Genomic DNA, 20,785 nt, shown 5'->3' with positions numbered 1-20,785 from the left:
TAGATTGATGAGCATCTCTCCCGCTGGTCCATGGAGAGCAACTGCCATTTTGCTCCTTTTTTGTTTTCTGCCGCACAGCCCTTTTCTCTGTCCTGGCCTTGGGCTGCCAGGTCCCACCCGGGCACGTGAACACTGTACTGGTGTCAGCCCACCCTGGACTGCCCCAGCTGGCTCCCTGTGCAGTCAGCACTGCCGTGTGCGGCTGCGGGAGCCGATGGTCTCCTTTTTTCAGCTCGATCCTGCCAGCAGGCAGGTGAACACAGTGGTGGCTGTCCGCTCCCCCAGACATGAAAACGGGGGCAGGCCTGCCAATTTTTGGGAAGACGCAGCAGTGCTCTCATGACACTGTTTCCTCTCATGGGCCCAAAGTTGGAGGTTCCAAGCCCCGGGTGATGCAACACTGCTCCCAACCATCCTATGGTGCTGGGGAACAGGAAGTGAGGGTCCCGGGCCCACGTGACAAAATACAAACCAGTGTTTGGGATCCCGGCCCTCTTTTGCTCTAGGGAGGAGGCCTCAAATATGCCCCCTCCCAGGGTCAAGCATTGAAATGAGCCTTGTGGTGACCCCCCGGGAGCATTTTATGAGGCTGCAGCAGTGCTCCACATGCTCCATGATCACGCTGCGGGTCAAAGGTCAAAATCATTCTCCTGTTTATATTTACACCCCCATTGGGAATTTTGCAGGCTTTTGGACTCATTTTGCTCCAGACAGCAAGCCCTAGCCACCTGTAGCACTTTCCTTAACACTCCTGGCACCAAAGGTGGCAAACTTTGTAGGGGCTAGTTCTGCTGGTTTTCAGCACCAGCCTTTGTCCTTTGTCTCCTCTGGGGCTTCTCTCCTCCTTTACATAGAAGCCCAGTCTTTCCACCAACACGCCCTTAGTGGTCTAAGGGGAACAGCTTCCCTGGTCCTGGGGAAAGCCCAATGAGTCCTGGGGGGAAATGTAGTCACAGTTGTTAGTCCAGATGGATATCAAGGGGTTCCTCCTTCCAGTTGTACATGGCTGCTAGCTCCAGTCCCAGTGCCCAGCAGAAAAACACAACCAAGAGAGAGCTCTCCTCTTTGAACAAACCTTTTAAGTGGGGGCAGAAGGTTCTGGTAGCGACACACCTCTAGCCTATGCCTGGGTGTCACATCACCTCTTTGCCCCGTCCCGATCCTCCTGTACAGCCTGCTGAGACATTCAAAATGGAGTCACCCAGGAGTCACAAGCCATATCTGCTCTGTCGGCCTCAGCTCCACCCCTCGCTAACATCATTGCTGGGGCCTTTCTCACCAAATCTTCAAAGGAAACTCCCTCCTGTATTGGCTTCAGAGGCCTCGGCTATGACCTTTGTTCAGTGGGCTTGGGCTGGCGCGTTCCAGGTACTGGGTGACAGCTGTTTGAGTAATGCAGATTCTTTATTCCCACCCATTTCCTCCTCAGGAGTTGAGTCAAGTACTGTTAATTGCCTTTGTTCCTGCTGCTGAAGAGAAATGTAATTAACTTGGCACAGTAGGGTGCCAAAAGGCCTGGGGTGTGAATCTGAGCTGAGCCACAGAAATATGACAATCCTGGATAACCTATAATCTGTACGGATATCTTTTCGGAAGTTGAAGAATTGATCTTTCCGCACAGTTTCTATCCCAATTCCATATATCACTGGTCTCTGTATGCCAAAGGGCAGTAAAACTGCACTCTAGGGCAGTCTTCCCCAAAGGTGTATGATGGAGTGTCACTGCAGACAAGACAGTAAACCACACTAACTTTCTCTATGAGTGTACACTAACATTATAAGGCCTACCTCAGCTCAATTTCCAATCCTGCAGAGTCCTCTCTGCACCACGCTACCTGTGCGCAGTTACCAGGCTGCGTACAACAGGAGTCTCCCTTGTGCAAACTTCATACATGTTCACGTGTAACCAACCAATTGGCTCTTACCCTTGCTGCGTCCCAGCAGGTTTATATTAAAAGACAGACACTGGCGGTAAAAACGTGCAGTCCATTTACCAAGAGTTTACTGTGGGCGAGTCACCGGTTGTGAGGCTCACCCACAGTTAAAAGGCCAAAAAAGTGGTGATCAAAAAGTGAAAAATCAGGGCATATTTCATGAGTAGAACCCATTACCTTACAGTCTCCATTAGGCCGTTTCATTGGTTGGTCCACAGAACCTCTTTAAGCATTCTTCTTGGTCTTCCTGGACATCATGGTGCACCAGTGTGACTTGATTTAGTACTCTTTATGATATAACCAGACCTCCAGGAAGCCGTGCGTCACCTTAATTACACTCTCATTGGTCAAGACAAACCTTGTGGAGGTCCCTCATGCACCTTTTCTGAAATCATGTTATCACCTAATTCATACTTCATTCAGTCTGCATGACTTAGGTGTAGCCTCAATTGGCCCAATTTAGCATAACTTTTGTCTGTGATGATGTCATGGCCACCCACCATGAACACAGTGCATAAGCTTAATGCTACTCTTCTCCTACGATCTTGTGTTGCACTCCACCACAAACAGCCTCACTCCATGCTCTGCAAGCACCCTGCTTCCATGTACTGCATGAATAAAAACATTGTATTTCTCCCCGTTTTCCCTTCATGTTTGTTTCCAATATGAGTGTGTGATTTTATTTTATTTAAGTCTTTAAAGTTTCTTCAATAAAACATAAAAAATATTTCGTACACTATGTATTATTTGACTCATTCACGTGGGAGAGAAGCAGAACACTGTCTTTGTTGTGACTGTCAAGCACTCACTTCTTGGTGAGTTTACCACTCCCTTCCCACAGACAGCAGAAACACAAAGGAGCTGTGGCACAGTAAGGGAAAGGAGAAGGTTGTTTGCAACACACAACTAAAAACCACCGAATCCACTACTTAGTGAAACACATAGTTATTTGCACTAGTACAATGTGATGAATTATGTGTTTTTGCTATAGTAGGCTACAATATGGCATGAAATCCATTCTCCTTCTGAGCTCTCATGGAGTCCATGCCTGGATTTCCTTGCTATACGGCATCTTGAGCTTTGCGTGTTAGGCCAAGGGAAGGGATCAAGTGCCCACAGCCCAAACAGGTGCATCCTTACCACTGAGACATAGCACATCACAACCATCTTTCTCACACTTAACCCACAAGCTACCACACAGCACTCAAGTAACCCAACCAATCTCATCAACTTTGTACTCATCATTACCCTTATCTGCCATACTGAATAGACCTGCTGACTCACGATCATCAACAATTACTCAGTAGCCTTCCGCATGGCCAACTTTATTAATTACGAATAATCTTGATGCTATCATATTTACAAAATCCCTTTGCATACCACTGATGTGCAGACTCAACAGGTCTATTGAATAGAGTGTCCAGCATGTCAACAGAGCAAACTGACCAGACGAAAGCATCACAGTCATCCACCAAACATGATGGACCACGATTGCATCGAAGTCTGCTTGGCCTATACAACCACTATCCACTAAGAAAACAACAAAAACACTTAAGCATATTGTTCAGAAATTTCCCTGAAGGTGCCCTTTCTAAGGACAAAACAGCCATAGCAGCCTGACTGAAACCCAGCCCCAATGTCAAATTCTCTTACAAGACCTCAACTGCACATTACAAATGGTAGCAGAGACTCGTGCCTCATTAAAAACTCCACCATTGAAAGACAAACCATTTCCACTGTGGTACATCAAGGAATTCATGATGGAAAATAAGCATCAGAGAACCACAACAGAAAGCGAGATCCACACGAATGCCAGATAACATCTATGAGGAAATGGCTTTTTGCAGGTTCGCCCACACCTTTTTGTCCTCATTTCCTGACTATTAGGTACTTGTGTAATGACTCTGTAATACTCTGGCCCCTGCAGTCCAGGCCTTAGTGCATGTGTCCTAACCACTGAAAGTATATGTTTAATTGGCTTAATCCTAATTGGCATAAGTTAATTTACTTATAAGTCACTAGTATATGGTACACGTGGTACCCAGCACCTGCAGGTTAAGTGCCCCTCATGGACTGCAGTAATGACTGTGCCTCCCTGAGCATGACATAGAAAAGCATGTCTGCCAGCTTGCCACTGCAGACTGGTAGAGCAGTTTTAAACTGCTAGCTCAACCTTGACAATTAAACTAAAACCTCTAAACTTACTTTTTATGGTCTGGCTTGAAAGGGCAGCTGTCTTCAGACAATTATATGAGGAACGCTAGAGCGGGGCTTAGGCTGCGCCGACATGTTTTGAGCCAGGAGTATATGTTTTGGGCAGAAGATGTGTGCTTCCACAAAAAAGTGCTTTACCTCCATACCTCAGTAATCATTTCATGAGCACAAGCCAGGAGTGAGCCCAAGAGTTAGTTGGCTGACTCCCTGTTACAGTCACAGGTCCATAAAGCTGAGAAGTCTGCCTTTCGAGAATTCACTAGTCAGGATCACCTGCCTGCTGCTGGACGTGGAGGCACAGCCTGGAAGACTGGGCCCGACCCTCAAAAGTTGCCTCCGAGTCAAAAGGACCCAGAAGAGTCATTAGAGTGCTACAAGTTAAAAAGAACCACTGGTTTGGCTGTAACCAGAGACCAGTAGACCAGTGAGAACAGGAATTAATTTTCAATAATTACTGTTGCCCAGGGAATAAAATTGTATAGACCCGCCCATGTGAAATAAGTGTTGGTGCTGAGCACCGGAAACCACAGGCACAAATTAAGCACTGACTGTTTCCTATTTACTTCTCACACTCAGAGCATTTGCACTTCCTCTCTGCACCAAACTCATAGAATATTCTTAGCAAACAAACTACCCCTCTTTGCTCAACACAAATCACAATCATGGCTGATGTACGAATCCTCTTCATGAAGCAATTGCCAAATTAATATTAAGTGCACAGCCCCTCTCTTCTCAACCTTATTCACCATCATTCCAGCAGCACTACCGACTCACAACTTCACAAATATCACACCGCACCAGTGCACTACCTCAACTTAAGTAGTACTTATCTTACAAACAGCAAGTCCCTCTTTGTCAAATATGACACACAAAACATGAACTACCCTATATCACAACTAGTTTTAGAAATGTACCCAACCGATATTCATGATTTAGTATTCCCAAAGTGGCAAGTTGGCACAAAACAAAACAGTGTTAATTACTTTTCAGTCACTTATCCCAGACCTATTAGCTCTCTTAGGGCCATATGTATCATAGTTCCGTTTTGCGAATTCCAAATAGCGATTTTTAAGGAATCGCTATTTAGAATTCGCAAAACGGTATGTATGTACAAAATCGCTTTTTTATAGCGATTCCTTACCATTCCTAATTTGCGATTAGCAAATTGCTAATCGCAAATTACCCATTCATTTCTATAGGCCAGGAGGCCCATAGGAATGAAGGGGCAATTTGCGATTAGCAATTTGTTCATCGCAAATTAGGAATTTTTTCTAGGGTGCAGGGGTGTCTCAAGAACACCCTGCTGCACCCCTGAAAATGACATTTGGGGGCATATGGCTCACATACATGTCCTAAGGGCATGTATGAGCGTCATATGGCACCTTTGGAATTTAAATAAATTGCTTTTTTTAAAGAATTCGCAACTTACCACCAACTAGAAGTTGGTGGTAATCTGCGAATCCTTATTGGCATTTTTGCATACATTTTTCTTTGATACATGCGATTCCTTAAGTGCAATCGCAAAATAAGGAATAGCAAAATGTGAGATTCCTTATTTTGCTGCGAAAATGTTTCATACATACCATTTAGCGAATTTCGGCCTTTGCGAATGCTAATTAGCTTGATACATATGGCCCTTAGTGTATTGTATTGTACATACACTGTTAGTCAATTGCATTTTACATTAGTTGTAAAAGGAGTTAGTGGCAGACAATATAATGAAAAGTTCATCCTTTGATAAGCGCTTTGATTAGTAAAAGCAAATAAAAAATGTTGTCATAATATACGTAAAATGGCATCACTATCAGCGAATTTTTGATCTGAACTTTTACTGTGTGATAGGGGCCTTAGACTAAGGCTTTAAATCACGATTAGAGTAGTACAGAACATTACGTGCTCAAAAACGACCAAAATCAAGAGGTTTTGTACATACCAACAGGAGAATTATGAAAGAAGGAGGGAGCCCCACTGGCCATCAAATCAGCTATTTGTCGGAGGGCCCAGATATTAGACGAGTTGTTTCCCTTTTTCATTTGCTCCTGGATGAGGCATTCCAGCTCCTCTCTAAAGGACTAGAAATAAAAAATATTACTTCAATAAAGGTATTGATGACTTAAGGATAGCCCAAAAATGCAATTAAGATTGTATGTACATATATGGTATTTCTGTAGCCATAAATTCAATCAAAAGGTAATTGAGTGCTGCATATGGTCAAAGAAGAGCATACCGTAAACGAGTAACACAAGAGAAAGCTGGCTTGTGGATGATTAATGCATTATAATGTAGTGTTCTTTAACGAGCTGAGTCTTCAACTCTTTCCTAACTTGGAGCAGCATGAGGAAGATCATTATAGATAAGAGGATGTGGTTACAGATCCTGGGTGCATTAATAAAAAAGGCTTGCTGTCTTGTTTTTTTCTTTTTACACTTCTTAGTCTGTGATCTAATGGTGTCTTGGCTACAGATGTGCTGAGATCAACCAGAGACGTGCAGCTTGTATGCAAGATAAGAGGGGTGCTGCTTGTGACATGGTGCACCACATGCTGTACAGGTAATTTAATGAGAGGATATTTTGCAGTATGATCAGTGAGAGCTAGAAGGGAAGTACTACCATTTGTTTACATAAAAAGGCAGTCTTTGATGATCCTAGTTGATACTGCTAATAAACTATATGGGAAAAATCTTTGAGAAAGTGTTTGTGCTTCACTTTGAGAACTGTATTACTTTAATAATATTTTTAGCGGGGTACACATTAGTTAAGCAACAAATGGCTTTTGTCAAAATGTGAGTGTAATGATAAATTATATATATACAATCACATTATAAGACTGAAAAACAATAGAAGATGTATATTTGCTTCATAGAGCTCACCTAAGCCTTCAATTTTGTCTACAGGTAGTTCCTAAAGAGAAGCTACGCACACGAATGCTAATTCCCAAAATGGTGGATCTAGTAGCACAGCTGCATATTGATGCCGTGACATGTACTCGACTTACAGAAGAAGTAAATACTCTACAGTGTACCTATTTTGAATGATATGTTGCAGGGTTGTTTGAAGGCCTCTTTTTGTATATAGTACATTGATTATTGCCCGAGATTCCACCAGAGATGGTGTAACCTATTGCCAGCATGCTTCGCACTTTGCAGATGCTAAATCTCGCCTGGAGCCAATAAAGGTGAGTCCCTGAGGACATGGGGAACACTGTCTTCATGCCTCCACTGATAAGACAGCTTTTGCTGTCAACAAGGTATACAGTGCATCTTTTCTCCCTGAGAATCTCTAGACTGCAAGTTGATCTGCCTTCCCTGCTCTATTAGTGTAGCGCATGGAAGTAGGCATTAGGGTGTTGGGCTTTAAATAAAATTTTAAAGCATGAAGGAAATTTTCTTTTTATAATCATCCCTTCTTGCTGCTTTCATAATATTCTGTGTAGTTGTTTTAGATGTACTGAGAAACTGCTTGTTCTTGTAGTTTTAAATACTTTTAACTTAAAAGTGTTTATTCTTCTTAGTACAGTGTCTGTGGTACTGTAAATAATGAAATAAGGTTTCATGCAGTTACCACTGTGTCCCTGATCTCTTCATAGGATTGTTAGTAACCCAAAAGCAATGCCTCTTTCTCAATTACACATTGAATAGTGATTTGTAGGGCTACAATAACCTGCCTTTCACATTCATTGCTGCTGTACTGAACCAAGTTTACTAATGTCATTGGTGGGTGGCAAAGCACGCCATGTGGATTTATGCTCAAGTTGTAACTTGCCCAACATAGTTCTTTACATCAAAAACCATGGGCAGTAGTGTGGGAACAACCATAGACCACCAATGGGACACCTTGTTGAAGCAAAGAAGCACAGTATCTGTGTTGCTTTTAGGGCAGATACTTAACCAAGACTTAGCGCAGGTTTGCCTTACTTTATGTGACTTTGCACTGTTACAAAGTCTTGATAAGTCTGTCCCAAAGTATGAGAAATCTGGTACTGTTATACACCGAAGATGTGGCTCTATTTCCGCAGACTTCTAGGAGACTTCAAAAGCTTACAGATGCTGCAACTGATAATAACCATATTAATGCCCTGCACACTGACAACAAAAAACAGTGGTCATGAAATCTGAAAGTGACTCTTCCAAATATAGTTTAACCTTAATCAGGATCAGCACAAAGGAGGTTAAAGCATTTACCTATCTGGGCCTCCTCTTAGCACTGAGGGTGCAATGGTTACCACACATGAAGCGTAGATGTGTGGAAATGTCAGACAAACAATTATATGTCACATGACCAAAGCATGCCATGTCACATAGCCTGCGTAAATTGTGCGGTTGGGCTACAATCAATATTTATCATGAATCAGTCTGTTGCGGTCCTCCACAGCAGTACAAAAGGTTTACAGCACATTAATATGTGTCTGTATATTCTTTGACAAGCTACTCCTGCACAAATTTATGCATGTCACACATAAAAGGTCACCACCACTGTATAAAAAAATAGACCATAAAAACTTCCATTCATTTATATTCACATTCTCAAAACTTATAAAGAATTATAGAATATTGTTTCAAATGCATTATACATTCAAAGCAAAAAACACCTATCTTATATTTAATAACTCGGAACTGATTTCAAAGTCACCAGACAAAGGAATCATGCGTGTGGCTCCAGCCTACATAGATATTTGTACCATGCAAACAAAGATGGGCAACCTAATGTAATGTTGGCATCTGAGAATCTACTGGCATTACAATATGATAAGGTTGCAAAGGCCATTGAAAGAGGAATGAAGGTATGGAATGAAGGCATCACTATATAAAACATGAAAAAAGGGAGGGCAAAGGACGGGGATATAAACACATTTTGAAAAGTGGATGAAAGAGTGGGTTTGGGCAGGCATCCACCCAACAAATTAGGGGATAGGAATTTAAATATTTCCCCAAAGATAGTTAAAAGATATTCATGGAGATTGTGGGTGCTACGAAAGGTGGATCAAAGGGCATAATTATCTCACAGAATTTAGATACTAAACTACATATTGCACATAACGGCTCTTGCACTTTGCGGCACTATCAATAAAATAAATCGGTTGGCAAAAGTCAAACATCTCATAGAAATATATATGGCCAAAATACCGCCAACTCTGTTCTACGGGATAGAATATGTTTTCCATAAATATAGGCCATTAGTACAGAAAATGGATGGAAAAATGCACCGCCAATTTTTTTATGTTGCATCTAATACACCAGTTCAAGCCTTGGGGCTCGAACTTGGGTTTCTTAGTGCTTATAACTTGCTCTTTGTGCTGCTGTAGTTTGGTGGGGTTTTAATATTATGCGCTCTAGAGTACTGTACCACTTTGAAAAGCTTTAACACTATTTTAACTTCTGACATGTTGGAGAAGATGCAACCCTATTTATTGATGGCTTCCAACCATCGTATTAAAAGAACCATGATTTTATTGAGACCGGACAGACTACCAATTATGACATAAGTAGGGCCTTGGAGTGCCATACCCAATGGCCAACGTGTATTTCCACTTTGAAGTCTACTTTGTAATAATGGAGAGCAGCATTTGAATCACATTCGTGTTATATGTGCTTATATTGGACAGAATTGCACAAAATATTGAGACCCCTGTTTTCTGCATTGTAATTTGTCCAAAGAAAGTGTTATTTTATCTTTGGTTTTATCTCCCACAAATGAAACAATTTCTCACTGTATAGTTACATTTTTAAATAGTTTTTTAAAGATAGTTTAAGTTAGGACTTGATTGAACAGTTGCCCTTTATTATATTTGCACAATAACTTGTTTAGTGGATGTAAGCTATATTCACATATTGGTGTCTATGGAAAGAGATTAAATTAATAAAACTGACTTGATTCAATTGGTATCCCAGATTTCTTCAATGACATATTGATAAGCCTAGGCGTGCAATAAAGTAGGCTGTCATATCATAAAACATCAACAATTGTTATCTTCTACCTTATTTGCACTTTGTGTATTGTAATAACCTATTCCCAGGGCATTTCAGCCTCAGCTTTGAGGCAAAGGGCAGAGACGTTTAGAGTGTCTTTGCTGATTGGATATCTGTCACATGACCCCTCCCCTCCACCAGATCTCCCCTCTGGGGACCAAGACCATCCCATTCATTACACCAAGCGTCCCCTGAGACACACCTACAAGTAAGAGGCACAATTTTACTCCTGTCTGACTGATAACAAAATATAGTGTACCCTGTGGCATAACGTAAAACTATGTGGCCCACCTGCAGAATGTGATGAGGGGCTCATGTCTCCCATATCTCACCGATTGACCTTGTCCTGAATTGAGAGCTCCTGAAAGGTTGTCATCCCCCCATCCCACCCCCCTCCTTGTTTGACTCAAATCAACCCTGACCCAAAGCAACCGCAGCCAAATGGTCACTGCAGAAGGAATAAAGCACACCTAGGTAAATATATTTGTATCGAGGCATAATCATTTGCACCTATAGTTAAGAAAGTTAGTGAATCATGTTAGGAAACCTGCCTGCCTGAAGGTTTCAAGTCTTTTCCGCTGTAAGACCTTTCCTTTTCCTCCCCCTTTCACTCCACATCTTCCTCATTTCCTCTCCACTTTTTCAGACCCAAGTAGTCTATTTCAAAGGATGTATGTCAGTACAACGCGATCTTTTAGATCGCGGTATTTTACAACGCGGTTTCTACAACGCAAGTTGTTACAACGACTTGCGTTGGAGGGCGCGGATTGATGGTTCATATAATTTTATATTCCAACACCAGCCCACGTAACAGTAGGGAAGGTGTTGGAATATAAAATTACAATATTCCTTAACCAACAGCGCCATCCAGCGCAAGTCGTAGTAACGACTTGCGTTGTAATGGCAGCGTGGTAAAGATAGTGCGGTGTAAACACCGCATTGTAAACGATGTTTCCCATTTCAAAACACACCAGTCTCCAGATGCTTTACTTTGATGGTTGCTGGGCAACCACAAGGATAGGTAGGGTCTGAGAGAAGGTCTTGTGATCTTCTTACTCAGCTTATACTACTCCTTTTAGGGTGTATCAGCCTGGGCGTCAAAGGCAAAACGCAGAAGGTGAAGGGCATCTTCTCTGTTGGGGCATTTTAAGGCCAAAGGCATGAAATGCTGCCCTTTTTTAATCTCTATGAAACTAACATAGGAAAGGTCTATTGAAGCTAACGTGCACTTACGATCTCAACACACACCTCTACACCTCCCAGCACCCAGATCATTGCAACCTTCACTCACCCACCATTCACCACGCTCCTTAAGCACCTTATACCTACCCCCACTCTCTACCACCTAAGGGCACACCCCCTCCTACACATACACCAACTCTTGCTACATCTCAATGCAAAACACGTATTCCCTCTCTGTCACTAACCCACACTGTACATATCTTCCCACTCCCTTTTACCCTAAATCTCACCACTGCTTCCTCCCTGCTCTTCCTATTACCCCTTTTAATTCACTGAACCCTCTAGCTCATCCTCACCATACACTCCCCTTCTCACCTTTCCACTCTAAACATATCAAAACAGTCCTTCACTGCCTTTTCTCCGTAGGAGCACCCTAAGAGCCCACCTCTCCCCGGCCAATCCTTCAACTAACACGCGTAACCTTTCTTTCTCCCCTCCAATGCTTCCTGAAGCCTCTCCAATAACTGCCAACTCCTATCCCCTTCTCCTTAAGCTTCCACTCCATACCAATCTTATCCATGCGCATCAAGCAAAGGAAGTCACTACACCAACATCAGGCAAAAGACATTCTAATTCAAAGCGATCCCTTACACCTAAAACTTTATATATAAAATGCTTCAGACACTGCCAGACAACTCCCTATTCCACAATGCCAACATGTAATTGCTCAGGAATTATTGACAACACAGATATTTCAATTTCTCACACCACCATTCCTCACATCTTTCAAGCTCCAAACACTAACTAACCAGTTCACATAGGCACCGCAACACTTCTCACTCACCCAGCTCTCATTCATTACAAAGTTCAGAGCCTTAAACATAGGCTAATTATCTAACGAAACACAGAGAACAGCACAAACATTAGCAGTTAGAAAAAGGGAAGAAAAAAGAAAGAACCAATCTACCTAAGACCGGATAGCTTCCTATTTTCCTCCTACGTACAGTGTTTTAATATAAATATTTTCATGTTAAAGTAACAAAGCCATATAAAATATCTGCCCCAGGGGTATTTTTTACTAAACGAAGGAATTGTAGCGGCAATTAGGGAGCATAGGTGATTGGGACCAGCAGAACCCCCACAGCATGCAACCTGTAGCTACATGGGCACAGGGGGTGGTAGGGTTAAGGCAGTTACATGCCTATACGGAGCAATGTGGTACAAAAGGGGGTGGTGAAAAGGGGGTGGTGGTGATGGACGGAGCATCTGAACCAATCAAACACTCGCGCCCAGTCAACAGATCTGGGTTAAATCCATCACCGTTCTTTAGCCCACTCTGCCACCCCAGTTCAGACATGGCCATATGCAAATCAGTCTGACCCTGTGCCTCATGGGAACAGTCCAGCCCGAACAGCCAAGTCATGCCTTCCCTGGACCGGAAACAAGCTTCCGAGGACCGGTTTCTGGCATTTCAGCCGTCTTCAGCCCAGCTTGCCTGAATCCAGTGGCAAAGTGAGCAAGGGACTCACGTCTGAGCATACCCTGCCAACTCATGGCGAACAAAGTGGTACAAAAGAGGGTGGTGATGGACGGAGCATCTGAACCAATCAAACACTCACACCCAGTCAACAGATCTGGGTTAAATCCATCACCGTTCTTTAGCCCACTCTGCCACCCCAGTTCAGACATGGCCATATGCAAATCAGTCTGACCCTGTGCCTCATGGGAACAGTCCAGCCTGAACTGCCATGCCATGCCTTCCCTGGACCAGAAACAAGCTCCCGAGGACCGGTTTCTGGCATTTCAGCCGTCTTCAGTACGGAGCATTGAGCATACACACAATACAACCACTGACCAAGCTAGAATACTCCCCTGGAAGACAAATCTTTAGGAGAATATACTGGTAGGGATCCCCAGGTCCTCGAGAAATGCTCAATTTCACCTCATTCATTTTTTTATACTGCACAGAGCATACCTCACACCGGGGCAGATCAATAGATTTTACTAAAGAGACGATGCGAAATGTCCGAGGTGCGGAGAGATTGGGGTGGAAATACTACAAATGTTGTGGGCATGCCCGGAACTGCAGAATTACTCGGCAATAATAACTGCCACCATAGGAGATGTAATAGAGCGCCCAATTCCAAACACCCCTGCACATTGCCTCCTGGGATTATTTTCACACAATCCCAAGCTAGGGGTCACCAGTAGGTTTCATGATTTCGCCTTGGGCTTAGCTAAGCGCAAGATCACAAGACATTGGCAATCCCTGGTGGGACCTAAAGTCCCCACGTGGAAGGTTGAATTGAAGAAATGGGCGGCCTGTGAAGGGAGGGTACTACTCAGAAATGCTAAAGGAGGTATTTTGTACTAGAACAAGCTAGGGGCCGGAAAGCGCTAGTCAATAGTCTAAAAGAGTCTAAAAGAGCCAGAGGTGATCTCGGGGGCGTCATCCCCTGCAGGGGGGTCCCCACCGAGGAACCCTGAACTCCAAGGGGGGAGAGGGGAGACTGCGGGACACAACTGAGGGGGTAAGAACCCATCATAATCACTGGCTGACATGAGAGGAACGGCGTGCTGGGAACGTAGACAGGGGAAGTTGAGCTGGAAGTCGCCGCATAATATGAATATAAGTCTGGCTGATGGAGATCTCCTAAGGGGGGTAGGTAATAGGGTAATAGGGAGTTGGGAAGTAGGATATACAAGGGGGGGGGGAAGGGTGTTATTGCCAGGAATACACTGATCCTCCAATTGCTGAACAGAATTCGAGAATATATTATATAACTAAGCAATTGGAGTGATATTGAAAGTGAAATGAAAATGAGATTATTTTTACATGTTTCACCAAAAACCCTAATAAAATGTGTTTAAAAAAAAAGCCATATAAACTATACAAATTTCAGCAACAGCTGCCACATCAGATTTCCATAGTTACAAAATGTGTCTTTTAGCAATGACTAAGGTATTATTAACCTGTCAAGAATGGATGCTGAGAAGGTAAGACTACTCCACCCAGTAGCCAAGGTGCACACTGCACAGAATAGCTCATGTGAAGGATGTCAAGCCTGTTTAGACGATCCCAGTCTGGAGGTCAAAGTCACAAAGGTCAAATAAAAACCTTGATGGGGTGTCCCAGGATTAGTGAGTGTTAGACCTGGCATCCTTGGCATGACTTCACCTGTCTTTTTGCTTCTACCTCCTGTATTTTTGACTGCATGCTGGACTTCGTTTTGGCTGGTTTTTAATCTCTGGGATCAGAGTTAAAGTGCAAGTGCTCCCTATGTAAATTGTGATTTTGATTAATTATCCATGATTGGCGTATTTGATTTACTGGTAAGTCCCTACTAAAGTGCACTGTGTGCCCAGGGCCAGTAAAACAAATGCTATTTGTGGGCTTGCAGCACTGGTTGTGCCACCCACATGAGTAGCCCTGCAAATATATCTCAGGCCTGTCACTGCAGTGTCTGCAAGTGCGGTTTTAAAATGCCATGTCAACCTGGCAAGTGCACCCACTGGCCAGGCCCAAACCTTCCCTTTTGGTACATTTAAGGCACCCCTAAGGTAGGCCAAAGGTAATCCTGTAGGGAGGATGCAGTGTGGGTGAAAGTAAGGACATGTACCGGTGTGTTTTACATGTTCTGATAGTGAAATACTGCCAAGATCGTTTTTCACAACTGCAAGGACTATCTCTCCTAAATATGTTATCCTTGGAGCTGCCTTGTAACATCTTACAAGTATAACTTTCCATTGGAAAGAGATTTGAAGTTTGGGATCCCTGAACTCAGGATTTAAAAACCAATCAATCAATCAATCAGCAATTTGTATAGCGTGCTACTCACCCAGTTGGGTCTCAAGGCGCTGGGGGGGGGGGGTCCGTTACTGTTCGAAAGGCCAGGTATTGAGTTGTTTCCTGAATGAGAAGTGGTCCTGGTCAGACGTAGGTGGATGGGGAGGGAGTTCCATGTCTTGGCCGCCAGGTAGGAGAAGGATCTTCCTCCAGCGGTGGCTCTGCGGATGCGTGGTACGGCGGCGAGGGCGAGGCTGGCCGATCGTAGCTGGCGGGTGGGTGTGTAGAAAGTGAGGCGGCTGTTGAGGTACTTCGGGCCCATGTCGTGGAGAGCCTTGTGTGCATGGGTGAGGAGTCTGAACGTGATCCTCTTGTTGACGGGGAGCCAGTGCAGTTCTCTCAGGTGAGTCGAGATGTGGCTGTGGCGAGGGATGTCCAGGATGAGTCGTGCGGAGGCGTTCTGTATGCGCATGAGTCTTTTCTGTAGTTTGGCAGTGGTTCCCGCGTAGAGGGTGTTCCCGTAGTCCAGTCGGCTGGTGACGAGTGCCTGGGTGACTGTCTTCCTGGTTTCGGCAGGATCCACCGGAAGATCTTACGGAGCATGCGCAGGGTGTTGAAGCATGATGATGATACGGCGTTGACTTGTCTGGTCATCAAGAGGGAGGAGTCCAGGATGAAGCCCAGGTTTCGTGCGTGGTCCGTTGGCTTGGGGGTGGTGCCCAAGGCGGGCGGCCACCAGGAGTCTTCTCAGGCGGAGGGCGATGATCCCAGGATGAGGACTTCCATCTTGTCTGAGGTCAGTTTCAGACGGCTGTTCTTCATCCACTCGGCGACGTCTTTCATCCCTTCCTGGAGGATGGCTCTGGCGGTGGCGGGGTCGTTGGTGAGGGAGAGGATCAGCTGGGTGTCGTCGGCGTAGGAGATGATGTTGAGGTTGTGTTGGCGTGCGATGGGTGCGAGGGGGCTCATGTAGACGTTGAAGAGGGTGGGGCTGAGTGAGGATCCTTGTGGTACGCCGCAGAGGACTTCGGTTGCCTTGGATCTGAACGGGGGGAGGCGGACTCTCTGGGTTCTTCCGGCGAGGAACGAGATGATCCACTCCAGAGCCTTCCCTTGGATACCGGTGTTGCTGAGGCGCTGTACTAGAGTGCGGTGGCAGACAGTGTCGAACGCCGCAGATAGGTCCAGGAGGATGAGGGCCGCTGTTTCACCGTTGTCGAGCAGGGATCTGATGTCGTCGGTGGCTGCGATGAGGGCGGTCTCGGTGCTGTGGTTGGCTCGGAAGCCAGACTGCGAAGGGTCGAGGGATCCGTTAGTCTCGAGGAAGGCGGCGAGCTGTCTGTTGACGGTTTTCTCGATGACTTTGGCAGGAAAGGGGAGGAGCGAGATGGGGCGGAAGTTCTTGAGGTCGGTGGGGTCCGCTGTTGGTTTCTTTAGGAGGGTGCTGAGCTCGGCATGTTTCCAGCTCTCCGGGAAGGTGGCTGTGTTGAAGGAGATGTTGATGATGTCCCGGAGTTGGGGTGCGATGATGGAGTCGGCCTTGTTGAAGAGGTGGTGGGGGCAGGGGTCGATTGGTGACTAGGAGTGGATGGTGTTCATCGTGCCGGTGGTGTCTTCGGTGCTGACCGGGGTCCAGTTGCAGAGGGTGGTGGTGGGGGGCGTTGGTTCGGCGGATGGGTGCGTGGTATGTGCGCCAAAGCTGTTGTGTATGTCGGCGATCTTGCGGTGGAAGAAGGTGGCGAGTGAGTCGCAGAGGTCTTGCGATGGTGTGATGTCGTTTCCGGCGTTGGGGTTGTAGAACTCTCTGATGATGCTGAAGAGTTCCTTGCTGTTGTGGGTGTTGTTGTCCAGTCGTTCTTTGAATGTTGTCCTTTTGGTGGTGCGGATCAGCTGGTGGTGATTGCGGGTGGCGTTCTTGAGGGAAGTCATGTTTTCTGTGGTCTGGTCGTCGCGCCAGGTTTTTTCAAGGGTGCAGCAGTTTTTCTTGGATGTTTTGAGTTCGTCGGTGTACCAGGAGGCTTTCTTGCTGCCGGGTCTGCAGGGAGGATTCTTCAGTGGAGCAAGGTCATCGGCGCAGTTGGTGAGCCACTGTGTGAAGGTGCGGGCTGCTTCGTTGGGGTCCGTTGTGCTGGCGGGAGGGTTCAGGCTGAGGGAGGTGGTGAGCTGGTCGGTGGTGATCTTGCTCCAGCTCCTGCGAGGAACCTGTTGCTGGTGGTGGTGGGTCATGGTTCTTCTGAAGCTGAAGTGGACGCAGCTGTGATCCGTCCAATGAAGTCCGGTGGAGTGGCTGAAGGAGATGCGCCATGCGGCCTCCATATGAGGGGCTGAGGGAGGGAGGAGCAGCTGGGAGGCAGGAGCGGGGTGGCGAATGGGAACGGCGGGGGCGGGGCCGCAGGGAGCAGCGGCGGGAAACAGAGGGCGAGGCGGGAAGCGGGGGGGCACAGAAGGAAAAGGGGGAGCGAGGGGGACACAATCACAGGTTGCAGAAGGCAGAGGGGAAACAATCACAGGTTTACAGTAGGCAAAAGGGGAAACAAATACAGGTTACTGAAGGCGGAGAGGAGAACAATCACAGATTTACAGAAGGCAAAGGGGGGTGAAGGGGAAAAACGAAAAAAACGGCACAAGTTTTCCAACGAAGGAACAACAGCAGTCAGAGTGTATTCAACAGCGCACAGCACGGGGAGGACCACGCGGTGGCTGGGGGGGGTGACCTACCTGGAGACAGGGTCAAGGGTCAACACATCTTTCTGTGAAGATGGTTTGTGTGTTTGAAAATGCCACTTTAAAGAAGTGGGCATTTTCTTGCTTTACGTCCTGTGCCTCTGGCTGCTTGTGGAATCAATGTCTGGTTTAGACTGACAGTTGGGTTGCTTGCACATTCACTGTAGCAGCTGCGACTCGTGCAGGGAACAGCGGTGGGTCTGTGGGGCTGGGTAAAGGGGGGTATCATTGGATGCTGCAGAGGGGAAATTAAATAAATAATTCAATTTCCCTCTGCACCGTCCCTCGAAATATCCCTTACCCGGCCCCACTGCTGTTACCTGCATGGACCGTGGCTGCACTCTAGACACTAGCACTCTGTCTGGCAACCTCTGGTTAAATATCTCTGTGCTGTTGAACATGCGCGCCACATGCCTACGAAGCTCAGGATGCTGCGCCTCTTTGAAGATGCTATTGTTCCACCTGACCCTGGTAGATTGCTTCCGTAGTTGCCCACGTCCATTGAGACCCCGTCAGCATTGGTGCCGGACAGGGCCTTCCTTTCTCCCCTCCCTTACCCCCGCGCACATCAGTCCTAACCTTGCTGTGTTGTCTTCCCCCCTCTACTTCCTTCTTCTCTTTTCATCTTCTTTCTTTTCTCCTCTCGCCGCTACTCCTCGGGTTATTGGCTCTTGTTGGGCCGACTGTTGATTTTGGGTCGGTTGCCTGTTCGTTATAGAAGTAGACCTCAGGGGTCTTGCTTTATCACAGGCCCAGATGGCATTACACTATACACCATGTGACGCAGCCGGCCCCTCAGGGGTTGTAGGCGAAACCCTGTGTACAATCTTGCTTTCTGCGTAGATTCCTAACGACACCAGTGAAATGTCCAGTTACGCGGCCGGCCCTGAATAGGGTTTTAGGCTTAACGCTGTGTATTGAATAGCCCTGTGTTATGTGTTTTTGTCTGAAAAATAAAACAGATCTGGAAATAAAGAACGTGTTTGCATTGCTCACACTAGACTCTCCTCTCTGTTGCTCATCCAGTTGCTCTTTTTGACTCCGTCTCTTTCGTCATCCTAGTTCCATATCCCATTGTAATTTTTCTCTGTTAATTGGTGTATTTTTTGTCTCTCTTTCTCTCTCCATCTTTAAGACTCTTTGCTCTTTTTTTATCTCACGTTTCTCCTACCATTCCTCTATCCCCTCCCTTACTCAGTCTCCATTTCCCATGCTCTTCTCTCTCCCCCAATATGTTTCACCCCCTCCCTTGTGAACTTCCCTTTTCCTGTCTCACTGACCTGTTCCTCGCCTGCCCCTTCCAATCCCCCTCTGCCCTGGACCTTCCTACCCATTGTCCATCTTCCCTTGTCCTGCCTTGTTTCCTCTGTCCTGTCCCTTCCTCTCTCATGTTTCTCTCCTTCCCAATTCCTCCCCTGGTAACATTTCTTGCCTTCATTCTGTCTATGGTTGTTGTCTCTGTTTTTCCTCTTCCCTGTCTCTCTCTCTCTGCACAGTCCTAGCGGGACTGGGAGAGAAGCAGAGGGGGCTCTTCCATTCCCTCCACTCTCGCCCCCTCATCTAGCCTGCCCTACGATATTGCATGCAACTTTGTGTTCGTGCTGACAACTTCCATGCCACGAGCTCCCAGCAGGCCTGGTGCCCACTTCAGCAGAAATGGATGAAAAGCCCCGAAGGCCCACTGCTGAAGACCTGCGGAGATTGCATAAAGCATTTGAAATAAATGTGTTTCATCTTGAACACATGCAGACTGTCACACACCCTGTCGTTTTGTATTTCTTCCAGATTGTTGGACCTTTTCTAGAAGTCTCCGTTGTAGGCCATTACATGTGTATTGGTCTGTGTCTCAATAAGATGCCAGACTATCCAAGGTACAGCACTCTATAAAAAATGCTAACACTTAAATGAATACATTGTTAATATTGAATACACAGAGCAAGCGTTGTCGCGCCAAATATCTCTAGAATAATGCACACCGCCAGCATAACGCGTTGGCAGCCCTGGCGGGGCCTACTAAGAGTGTACACGTTCATCAAAAGTTTACTTCAAAATAGTTAGAGAAATGTCCTGCTTTGAATAGTGAATATATACACAGACAGTGAAATAAAAAAGATTTAAAAAAAGATAAAAATGTGCCTGGGAGGAAGTAGATTGTTTAGTGTATTGAATCAGGCATGCATTGTAAAACATTCATGCTGACTTAATGGGCAGTGACTGCAGCTGGCACAGGATGATAGAAATTCACTTCCATCACCAGACTAATGTGATCTTTCAGGCTGTATTCAGTAGAGAGTGCAGAACATGTAAGCATTTTTAATTCCGACACAGAATGAACTGCATTAGCCAATGACTGAAGTTCGAGTACATAGGGGTGGAAATATTTTTGCCACCATAGGCGAAGTGGTAATTTTCCGCCCATTATCGAATATGTGGATCTTCCAGAGATAATCTTGTTTCCTCTACTCTGGGTGCGCTAGTCACATGCCTAGTAAGTATTACCATGGCATAAAACTAACTTTACTTAAAGGGGCCATTCGGTGTAGAGACAAAACACAATCCTCCTTATCCAGTCCAGCATTTCTAATGATCACTAGCAGTAGGCATTCCAGAATGTTGCTTTGTTTGATGATATCTTCTTGGGTTTTGAGAACTCTTTAGACATCATTCACCAATGGCTCTTTTTAAGTGCGTTCGCTGTTTGAGAGAGAATATTTTAAATGTTACCTTTGGAAGACCAGTGCCGTATTTATGTGCCTAGTGCATGAGGGTTAGTTATCAAAGAGTACTCCTAAGAATTTGGTCTGTGGTCCTAGGTCACACTTGAGCAAGTCAAAGTGATGGGCATTTTTCACCGCTGTTCTAGACCACACTTTATGTGGGGAGGGGAGTGGGATTTTCAATATTCATGTACTTGTGGGGAAACGCTGGACACTACCTCCCTGTATAACTTAGTAACACTAAATTATCTTAACACCCTTT

General features: G+C 45.5%; 1 protein-coding gene across 2 annotated transcripts in view; it reads right to left on the bottom strand.

The window, feature by feature from the left end:
- The window catches only part of ADD2 (adducin 2), a 422,666-nt gene that overhangs the window by 275,918 nt on the left and 125,963 nt on the right, over window positions 1-20,785 (bottom strand). For both annotated transcript variants that reach the window (XM_078666540.1, XM_078666541.1), the window contains exon 3: window positions 6,081-6,219. In XM_078666540.1, coding sequence (XP_078522666.1) covers window positions 6,081-6,219 — 139 coding nt within the window. The remainder of the gene's footprint in view (window positions 1-6,080; window positions 6,220-20,785) is intronic.

The sequence above is a fragment of the Lissotriton helveticus genome, chromosome 11 (genome assembly GCF_964261635.1).
Source record: "Lissotriton helveticus chromosome 11, aLisHel1.1, whole genome shotgun sequence".
NCBI lineage: Eukaryota > Metazoa > Chordata > Amphibia > Caudata > Salamandridae > Lissotriton > Lissotriton helveticus.
The sequence above is the reverse complement of the archived record's forward strand: the minus strand, read 5'-3'. Positions and strand labels throughout refer to the sequence as shown.